This window comes from Plodia interpunctella, chromosome 11 (genome assembly GCF_027563975.2).
Source record: "Plodia interpunctella isolate USDA-ARS_2022_Savannah chromosome 11, ilPloInte3.2, whole genome shotgun sequence".
In the NCBI taxonomy this organism is placed as follows: Eukaryota; Metazoa; Arthropoda; class Insecta; order Lepidoptera; family Pyralidae; genus Plodia; species Plodia interpunctella.
The window spans coordinates 3,594,878-3,606,234 of NC_071304.1; the positions used below are offsets into that span (position 1 = coordinate 3,594,878).

The 11,357-nt window shown below is 33.4% G+C and overlaps 1 protein-coding gene across 1 annotated transcript; it reads left to right on the forward strand.

Moving 5' to 3' along the window:
* Positions 1 to 2,076: 2,076 nt before the first annotated feature.
* Positions 2,077 to 3,600, forward strand: LOC128673637 (lipase 3-like). The gene has a single exon (XM_053751616.1). It carries the CDS (start codon positions 2,143 to 2,145, stop codon positions 3,496 to 3,498), a length of 1,356 nt encoding a protein of 451 aa, XP_053607591.1. The 5' UTR covers positions 2,077 to 2,142; the 3' UTR covers positions 3,499 to 3,600.
* The last annotated feature ends 7,757 nt before the right edge of the window (positions 3,601 to 11,357 follow it).

Consider the following 11,357-nt stretch of genomic DNA (forward strand, 5'->3'; position numbering starts at 1 on the left):
TTATTCTTTTATTGCGTATTCTATATTCTTTTATTGCGTATTCTAAGACTGGTAAAATTTACTTATTACTATGATTCAAATTCGTATTTTTGTCATCTTTAGTTCAATTCCCGATTTCGCGTTACGATTTCCGCTACGTGTCTCGTTCCGAAAATTGTCCTATCTCGTTTCCTATAAATTGTCCCATGTCTTTTCCCACAACGTGCCCCATCCCATTTCGCGCTACGTGTCCCACTCCCGCTTCCCGTAACGCGTACCGAAATTTCCAAAATCTAATAAATGCATTATTATATTTTACTAACTATATACAGAATACTAACTACAAATTTCAATCAAAAATTTCATGTGACTCACTTCAATAATGATGATGCTTCATACAAATTTGCAACACCTCTTTTAAATCCATGAGGATGTAATTTCAAAATCTAATTAATGCATTATAATTTTTTACTAACTAGTGAGTGAGTGTTATATATAATGCTATATTATTTCAAATATAGATTAAAGTATAATGCTATTTTATTTCAAAATCGTGAGTGATATAAGGACGTCACTTTCATAAAAGCTTCATATAAATCATGTAGATCGAAATTTAAGTTTTCACACATAGAACCTAGTCACATCAAAACTTTTAAAGAGATAAATCTTAAAAATTCTGAAGATCATTGGGATATGAGAATTTGAATTTCATTAGAAAAAGTATCAGATTTTTTTGCGTTTCACTAGTTGGAGCACCGCCGATTGTACCGGATTTATCTAAATTTCTAAGTGAGGAAGCTAGTGAACTAACTCGCAATGGACTCCACTGATGGACTGCAAGCAGTGGATTACAGCCCTTTTTTACATGTATATAATATAATTACAAATCTAAAGGTTTATGAATTTATTCGGATAATTTTTCACATAAAATCTATCAGCCAACTTGATACAAAATTGTCTCGTAACGATTATTCATTAAAGCTGTTATACTAAAATCTGAAATAATAGAGACCTTCTCGTTGAAATTTGATATTACTTGCGCCCCGAGAAGTAATAGTGATATAGATCGTTCTGTACTCTCTTTAGCACTCTTGACGAGGGTACGCTCCGCGCATTATTGCTTTACTGAAGATATTCAATTTACTCTTCCACATGACTTGAGACAAGTATTCTCTTGATTATTTAAGGCATATTATTTTGGATGTGAAACAAAATTATCTTAATATTTTTTTGACTGTGTTTTGCTTTCAAGAAAGATATGGGTGGTCATGAGGCCCTATATTGATTGAACTTCGCAATCCCAAGCGTCAATTCGTGAAAACCCTTTCACGAGAGCTGCCAGATAAAACGGAAACGATTACCATATATTTTATTCCATTAAGCAAGCATTACAAGATATTTGTACTTTTTGACGATGTATTCTCTGTCACTTTATCATATTCTTATAAAAATAAAAACAATGAAGGTTCTTCTGGCAAGAAAAGAACTAACAATATTTATAGGGGTTTCACCGGCATTTCTTCTCGCCAGTCGTTTGAAATCCTAGTAGTTTGTACCGTTTAGAACTGCATAATATAAAACAAAGTCGCCCTCCTCGTCTGTCTATTTCTAAGTTTTCTTTTTGAAACCACGCAAAGGATTTTGATACAGTGTTCATTGTTAATTTGATTATACTTAATCAATATCATCATATTACCCTCTCATATGAACATTAGTCAAGCGGGTATTTTTGAGATCCATAATACACTGTTATATCTAGGTAAAAACTTATTCTCACTATAAAATATCGTAGTCCTTCGTCTGTCATTTCCATTTCCCTAAGTAGCTTTTTAACTCGTTCCAAACAACGCTAAAGATTTCAATGATGTTATACTACTCTACTAGAAGAAATAAGAGAGGTTTCGCCGGATTTTGGCTAGGCTTCATTGCAAAAAGTTACTTTTGATATGCATATCTACTTACATCGAAAATGGGTTGCGCCAGTTTAACTAGTGTGCAAACCACTCAAACATTCCACTTTAAACACTCGCATACATATCACAGGCTGAGTAAACAAAAAATATGTATTTAAAATAGGTTCAAGTTCATAAAGACGACATAACCAGCAAGACAACTCATTGGATCGATTACATTTCAGTTCGTGGTTATAAGGATTGCAAAATAATGAAATTTTCCCCGTTTTTGTTATGCTGTATATTTTTTGTGACTGCAAATTGTTCTAATGTATGTACACTTTTTGATAAACATAACTTCATCAATGACCAGAGCAACGTCAATTTAATAAATGAAGCGTTAGAGCCATGGAAGTCCATTTTACCAGTTTACAACAATATCACCATACCTAAATATGGAGAACTTATTGAACAGTTCCAGAGAGGAAAGGCCAATGCTGACGTTTATCTGAACTTCACTCAACTGGTGACAAAGTATGGATACCCGGTAGAGCAGCATGAAGTAGTGACAGAAGACGAGTACATTCTGACCGTGTTTAGGATTCCAAAGCCATGCGCTCCCGTTGTGATCCTAGTTCACGGCCTGGCCTGCAGCTCTGATGACTGGATAACTGGCGGCCTCGAAGTAAGTCTCGCCTACTCACTCGCGGACGCCGGCTACGACGTTTGGCTCAGCAATACGAGAGGAAACAAGCACGCTAGGAAACATCGGACATTGTCTCCCGACTGCGTTGAGTTCTGGCAATTCGGTTACGATGAGATTGGTCTTTATGATCTTCCAGCTACGATTGATTACATACTAAAGCATACAGGGCAATATAAACTTTCTTATATTGGCCATTCGCAGGGCACGACTGCCTTTTATGTCATGGCTTCAGATAAACCTGAATACAATGAGAAGATATCGATTATGGTATCTCTTTCTGCGGTAGTATTTACGGGTCATGTGAGAAGTCCTTTTATGCAATTTATTTCTCCATTCTCTGATGATGTAGCAGTATTGGCAAACTTAGTTGGAGTAGGCGAATTTAATCCAAGAGACGAATTAATAAATATAGTTACTTCTACTTTTTGTGGGTCACCAAAGATTGCTGAAATAATTTGTGAAAATCTTATATTTTTGGGATATGGTTTTGATTACGCACAAATTAATATAACTAATTTGCCAGTAATTTACGGTCACTATCCCGCTGGTGCATCAGTAAGGCAAATAGTGCAATATGGACAATCAACAATATCAGGGAATTTTGCAAAGTATGATCACGGTCCCTTCGAAAACATGATTAGGTATGGTACACCTAAACCTCCAGAGTATGCCCTAGAGAAAGTTAGTTGCCCTATAGCTATATTCTACAGTAATAATGACTGGCTGAACAGCGCCCCTGACATTTTTAAATTACTAAACAAACTGCCAAATGTAATAGAATTTTACCACGTCCCGTGTGCGTCTTACCAACATTTTGATTTTTTGTATGCTAAAGATGGTGGTATTTTGGTTAACAGTGAAGTGCTAGTTTTATTACAAAAATATGCTGAAAATTCTCGTGATAATGATGATATATGCTAATTCACTTCAGTCACGTAATGATACGATTACGACCTCAGTGTAACGTGGAATTTGGTATTTATTTATGCAACTAACAATAAACGATTGTTGGAGCCTCTTAAATATTTATTTTATTCTGTTTTTTTTTATTTATTTTTTAACATAGCGGCAAAAGAAATACCATCATGTGCAAACATTTCAACTGTCATACTATCATGGTGATAGAAGGACGGTCAGTGAAGTAATAGGTGCCCAATGGGTAAAACGGGACCCTATTACTTATTATTATAAAGTTGTTCTATTCTATAAAAACATGTATTAATTATACACTTACTATTGTTCACAACGCCACTCACAAACTTTGGCACCCTAAAAGTTTCCAAAATTCATAGTTCTCACTTATATTTTAAAATGATGAAGAATCTTCGGAAAATTATCAGGTATATTTCTTAAGCAATTTCATCTCAACATAACAAGTCATTGATTTAGCGTTCTTTTATATAAAGATTTTCTTACTTGTAAATGTTTTCTTACTTCTTGAACCTAGAATACACATGAGTTGGTTAAATTTCCAATTTCATTATTCACTCGAGTCGACCCAAAGAAATTTCGGTAACGTAAATATATTCTAAATATAACTACACACTTTTCGATATGTTATTGATCAAACTTTAAGAACAACGAGATGCAGCTGAGATGAGAGGAAGCAGCTATTCCACGACTATTATAAGCTTACCCTATACCTCAAACTAGACGGAAAGCACGAAAAATTTCTCATTAACTTTAAATAATAATCAACCAATAATCATTTCGAAGGTCCCGAGAAGTAATTCATAATTTTTAGATAAATTATCATTTTAAAATCATTAAAAATAGGAGATATAATCTGAAATAAACATAATTATAGTCGTCAGCTTTGTCCCAGAATCAATACTGTATAAAGAACATACTTAATGAGCTTTTTCTCAATCACGAGATATAATGTTGCAATATGTCGGTGTCGGTCTACACACTCTTCAATCACGCCTTTTGAATTTGATTTACCTCCTCCAATGTGTACAATACAAAGATATCTCAGATATCTGTCTTGTTTGTAACAACTTTACCCCAGTTGGAATATTTTGGTACGTGTTATTTGGGAATATTTCATCAGCCCCACCTACAGACAAGATACTGACCGACGCGTCTCAGTCTGAGCGTACGTACCAGAGACTAATGGGGGAGTCATGTGCTTCAACCTCAAGTAAAATTCCGTAAATGGCATAAACTTTGCACAATAGGGTTATTGTCCCCTTTTTAAAAGTTTTTAATATCAATCCAGAAGTCTCAATTAACCATTATATTGTTGAATATCAATTTTATTAAAAGGAATAATGTCTCAAAAACCATTTTATTACCATTTATTAAACTGAATTTTTTAAATAAAATAAATGAAATTTAAAATAAGTTTTTTCTCTCGGTGTAACGCTAGCCACCATGCAATTGGCTCGTGACGTCACTCTGTTAGTAATTTTATACGACTCACACGCATTCTCGTTCAATATAGGATTACTAAAGGAATGACGTCATCTTGAATCCGGTGTGAGGCAATTTTTGTCGCAGGGCATTTGATATTTGACCAACACAAAATAAAGATGATTTTTAAACAAAACAGTAATTTAAAGTCTTCTTAAGAAGAAAGATGGTCACTCGTAAGAAACCACTCGGCTGAGTGCAATATACGGACTGTTTTATTTGAGCTCCCTCGGTTCATTACTGAGCTCATCCCTACGTATAATAAAGTTGTTTATTTTCTTTTCAGGAGAGTGCGAGAAAATGGGGCACAATAAAAATATTTTATTTTAAAATTGTAATTTTTCTGAGTCGTTTTACCTAATACTTAGCTAATAAACCAGTTTTAGAATTTCTATTCTTAAAACAAATATACGTAAATATCATCTTATCATCATCATATCTCGGGTTCTGAGCAAAGTATCGCGATGAAACCTGTACCAGCTGTGATAAAAAAAATTGTTTTGGCTTCTACCATAAAGAACACCCATAATTATTTTTCTTTAATATCTCCTATGTTCTCTACATACAAAGCCGACTTAAAGTTTTATTATATGTATGTGTGTGTATACATTATGTTGTATGATTATATCAGAAGGGTTATTTTCAGTTATAGTAAATATGTATTAAATTGTAATTAGTTACATTTCATAGCACAGCGTCGAATATTTAAAGTATGTACCTATCATCGCTAACACTGAATAACGTCATTGATTTTAACGTTTTTATAATGACCAAAAATTAAATTTTTCGGGGTAATCGATATATCTATGGCCTTCGTCTATGCCCTTTGTAATATAGTCCCAGTGCCTTTTTGTGTGTAACAGCCTTGTGGCGGCTCTCATTGGGTCTACTGGACCGTAAAAAGGTAGCCGAGAACCGTATTTATCTTCATTACATTACTTTTCAGTGTACCCACGTCAAAGTATGTTGTTAACAACTAAAAATCTCAATATACATGGAATAAAAGATTGAGCTGGATGATGTAGGATCATTGCGACTTAGCCACGTGCCAGTGACATTTAGCTTGAACTTTTTGTAAATCACTTATTCAATACAAAATTAAAATCATACACAAATACAATTATCGAACTGCGGAAATCTCGCAGGGTTTATCTGTGTCACGACTATTTTGTGTTTCGAACACAAAATAGTTTTTGTGTAATTTACCTTTTTTATTGACAATCATTACAAAATATCTAATACCTGGGTGGACACGATGGGCACTTTTTCTTGCCGTTGGTCCACCTCAGTTAACCTAGATGAGCCACGGGCACGGCATGAGGAAACAAACATTAATAGCTCTGATGATCAATTTATTGTTCGTCTCAGAGCAAAAAGTTTGTAGTACTGTCAAAGATTATTTTCTGAACATTATAATTGAATGGCCTGCGTATGGTTTATATTCTAAATGCAAATTATTATTAATTTAAAATGTCATTGTTACAAAAAGTTAGTATCTTTTATTCTCTAAAGATTATATATATTTTTTCTGTACCTACCTACATACAGCACATAATTGTAATATTACCAAAAGTAAAAAAAATCAGAATTTCACCTGTAAAGGGAGCGTAAATAATTTTTAAAAAAATTTTAAATAAGTTTAATATCGGTTTGTCGCTTGATTCGCTAATTTAGTATAAACTATTTCAATTGATGCAATACTCACACGTGTTTGATGGAACTACAATGTTAAGATGTCATTGTTGCTAAAGATTTTGACCAGATTAAGACTTCTAGGTATTTTTCATAATCTCAAATTAGTGCGAGCAAAAGCAGTAGGGTAGGGGCGAAGCAGGCGAAGTTATTTTAAATACAATGTTATTGAAAATTTCTATAACTAAATCAATTCAATTCTACGAAGTCGACGTTCTCGGCTAAACATGCAATATTCTAATTCAATTTTCGGGCAGTAATTTTCAATTTATTCCGATAAACCCGCCACGCGGTTGCTTTCAGCGGGCATTGTCTGAATAATTTATAAAAAAATTAATCAAGTCAGAATTTGAATCGGCGTTTTATTCTTTGTTTTTTGCATTTTAAGCCTTACCAGCTAGGAAAAATAAAATGTGGACGTTTCTAGATATGAGTATAATAAATCTTTAATTTTAGTACCTAAACATTATGCCAATGCAAAAATTAACTAATTAACTTTTTCTATTAGACCTTAAAAGATTTTTTTATAAAATGTTTTATATCAGGCATCTATCCTTATTGGGAATCCTGTATTGCCTTTAATCTATGAAGGCTTAATATTCCTTGTTCGACACCTGAAAATATGGAGTAGTCATATTCTGGGGCGGGAACCACATGCACGACCTAAGGCAAGAGGCCTAACATGAGTCCGACTCGCAGTTTATTACGAGCTAGCGGCCAAAACCATAATAAATCGTAAACGTAAACCTTGTTCAGGAATCACACTATTAATTGATGAAAACCGTACAAAAATCTACCGGAGATTTGAGTTTATCGCGTACAGACAGACGACATAATTTTATTGAAAATCAAAATCAAATCATTTATTCAGAAATTAGGCCTTCACAGGCACTTTTTTACGTCATATTCTAAATTAAATTATGTTTACCAAAGCTCTAAACTACTAGCATTTCGGAACGACCACTGCTGAGAAGAAATGCCGAAAGAAACTCATTCAAACAGTGTTGGTCCCTATTATGCCAGAAGGCCTTACCATTTTTTAAATATAAATTTATTTTTAAAAATTTAAATTTATTTATTTGTCATTGATTTTATGTTAAGATAAATATGATTTATTATATAGACATTGAACGAAATGATAAAAAATACAATGAAATAATTCAACGAGAACAGATAAATAATTGAAATAAAACATTAATTTTGAAATTAAATCTCTTCCTTTTCAGTTACTCGTAGCAAACCTACTATTAATTCTTGGCAGCGACCCAAACCAAAAACCTGCAAGACATTGAATCAGAATTAAAGATTATTGACGTTAATCAGAACTACCAACAATCAGCGTAAGATAGAGGTCGTAATCTAATAATTATTCCTATTATGAGTACGTTTGGTAATCCAATCAACTACAGACGAAGCCATAAATAATAATATGACAGTAACAACGTAATCATATTCTGAGTAGCGCTAGAAATGTAGTGAGTAGAATCATTCAGTTTGTAGTCTTCGTCTTCTCGAGTGTGTTATGTCAGATTGTATTCAAATCGCCTAAAGGTATCTGACATGATTGTTTAGACACGAAAAAATAAAACAACAATGAATCAAGACTCCAATTTGACATTTTCATTAGACAAAATTATTTTGGGCGTGATAATCTACACCTATATCTTATCTATATATATTGAAAAACACTCACCACGTACCACGAAATCTCGAAAACTACTGAGCCCATAAAGATGAAATTTGGCAGGAAGGTAGATTGTGGCTTCCAATTCCATCCCAAAGAGGGTGAAATAGGGGTTGCCAGTTTGTATTAAACTTCGTTTGAAGTGAGACACATGATTTTTTTTATTTGTACTTGGTAAAAAATAATAATGCATTAATAAGATTTTGATAATAACATCCCTATAGGGATTTTGAAAAGTTTTGAAAATGCATATCTAGGGGAATGATAGGATATGATACGGGAATGATTTGAAGAGAGGTCCATGAAATGTTAGGGACACACGGGAAGCGGGAGTGGAACACGTAGCGAGAAACGACATGAGATAATTTGCAGGAAATGGGACAGGTTTCGGAACGAGACACGTAGCGGAAATCGTAGCGAGGTACGCGGAATTGAACTAAAGATGACAAAAAAATACGAATTTGTATCATTGTAATAAATAAATTTTACCAGTCTGATAATACACGATAAAATAATAACTGAAATTTTACTTCGATTCCTTTTAAGAACTGAAATTCACGCGTAAAAAATGCGCGATGCCGCGGGAAAAAGCTAGTATGTGTATATAGGTATTAATTAGTTAGGTCACAGACCTGTTCATTTTTATGATATTTGAATCTAGAAAATATACGCAATAGTTAACAATGCCATTACATAGCAATGTCTGTACAGCTGAAATCATATCCTGAATTATAAAATAAGTATATTCAAAAGAATAGTATACTTGCTTAAGCAAATACTAGGCAAAAATCAATCATCAATACATATAATAAAATTGAAGAAAGGCAAAATTTGTACATTGGACTTTTTTTTTAATTCTCCATGGAATATACTTAGTTACTGATATAGATGACGAAAATATAGTTTTGGAAATTTTTGTCTGTCTGTCTGAACGCGCATGACTCGAAATCTACTAGACCAATTTGCTTGAAACTTGGTATGTAGGTACCTTATATACCGGGCTTATATATCTTAGATATATATGTATTATATATCTTAGATACATTTCATCCCAGTAAATGGTCAGGTTCCCGTAGGATAATTGTAAAACTAATAATGAATGAAAAATACCTCGGAATCCCGGGTTAAATCTTATAGACGTTTCATCCCGGAAAATGAGGAGGGTCGTGTAGGAAAATTGAAATAACAATTCACGAAGACGATTTTAAAATTTTGTAGAAAGAAAAAGGGGTGAAAACTGTTAATATGAAAGTTCTACACCGTTGAAGTTACTTACTTGAAAATTTGGATTTTGCTTGTTTCCAACAAATTAATGAATAAGTGTTTCAGATTTTTATGAAAATTAACCCTCAACCTTTAAAAGGGGGGTGAAAGATTGTATGGGACTTAATACAATTTTCAAGATAAAAAGCTGAAAATTAGCACACTTACTTTTTGTAAAAAAATGTTTAATTTACGTTTGTGATTAATAAAAAACCAGGACGTAAAACGTCATGGAAAATGGGACGGCACGCGTTGCAGAAAGCGGGAGTGGGAGACGGAGCGGGAAATGGGAAGGAGACACGTAGTGGGAAACGGGACGGGACACATTGCGAACAAACAAAAACATGATGGCACAATATGTAGGATAGGTACAGCATAGAAGCGGGATTGGATAAGTTTGCGGGACGAGACACGCAGCGGGAAACTGGAAATGGAACTAAAGATGAGAAAAAATGCAAATTTAAATCATATATATGTTTACCAGTCTTAAAGAGTAGAATAATAAACTTTACTAGTCTTAGAATACGCGATAAAAGGATATCTAAAATTTTACTTCGATTTCCTGTAAGAACTGAAATTCACGCGGGCGAAACCGCGGGCAAAAGCTAGTTTATATATATAATTTTTATTTATAAAGAGATTTAAATAACCAAACACGCTATGTAATTAAATGTCGTTTCTACTGATCAGTTTTATTAATTTGCGTCATTTATTATATTGAATCTCAGTTCTTACAGGAAATCGAAGTAAAATTTTAGATATTCTTTTATCGCGTATTACTACTAAAGTACGTATTATTACTAGTAAAGTTTATTATTACTATGATTCAAATTTGTATGTTTGTCATCTTTACTTCAATTCCTCGTTTCCCGCTACGTTTTCCGCTACGTGTCTCGTTCCGAAAAGTTTCGCATAAATTTCCACCCCTACACCATCCACTTAAAGATGCAATTTTGAAAACCTAGTTATGGCATTATTATATTTTACTAATCACCAGTTTTTACCTAAAATTTGAAGTTATGTTGACTTAAAAAATGATGAAATTCCATACCAATTGCGAACCCCCCTTCACACTCTTTAGATATTTTTCAAAAAAAATCTTTCTTAGATGTTGGATTTCTATTTCTAGGTACAGTCAGTCATAATTTTTGAGCCGTAACGGGTACCCTGGGCTATAGGGAGCCCCCAACCGGTGTTAGCGAATAATTGTAAAATGTTATCCATGTCACTTGATCTCACTTCAAAAATTAGGAAGTTTCATATAAATTTGCAATTCTGATGCCTCCTCGGGGATGCAATTATCAAAATCTAATAAATGCATTATTATATTTTATTAACTACTTATATACAGATTACTAACTACAAATTTAAATCAAAAATTTAATGTGACTCACTTATATTATTCTCACTATAAAACAGTCATTTCCATTTCCCTCGCTTCCAGCTTTTTAACTCGTTCCAAACAACGCTAAAGATTTCAATGATGTTATACTACTCTACTAGAAGAAATAAGAGAGGTTTCGCCGGATTTTGGCGAGGCTTCATTGCAAAAAGTTACTTTTTGGTTTTTGATATGCATACTACTTACATCCAAAATGGGTTGCGCCAGTTTAAGTAGTGTGCAAACCACTCAAACATTCCACTTTAAACACTCGCATATTTAACACAGGCTGTGTAAACAAAAAATGTGTATTTAAAAGAGGTTCAGGTTCATAAAGACGACATA

What these genes read in the sequence shown, in the direction of transcription:
- LOC128673637 (XM_053751616.1), top strand. Translation starts at nt 2,143, where the DNA reads ATGAAATTTTCCCCGTTTTTGTTATGCTGTATATTTTTTGTGACTGCA.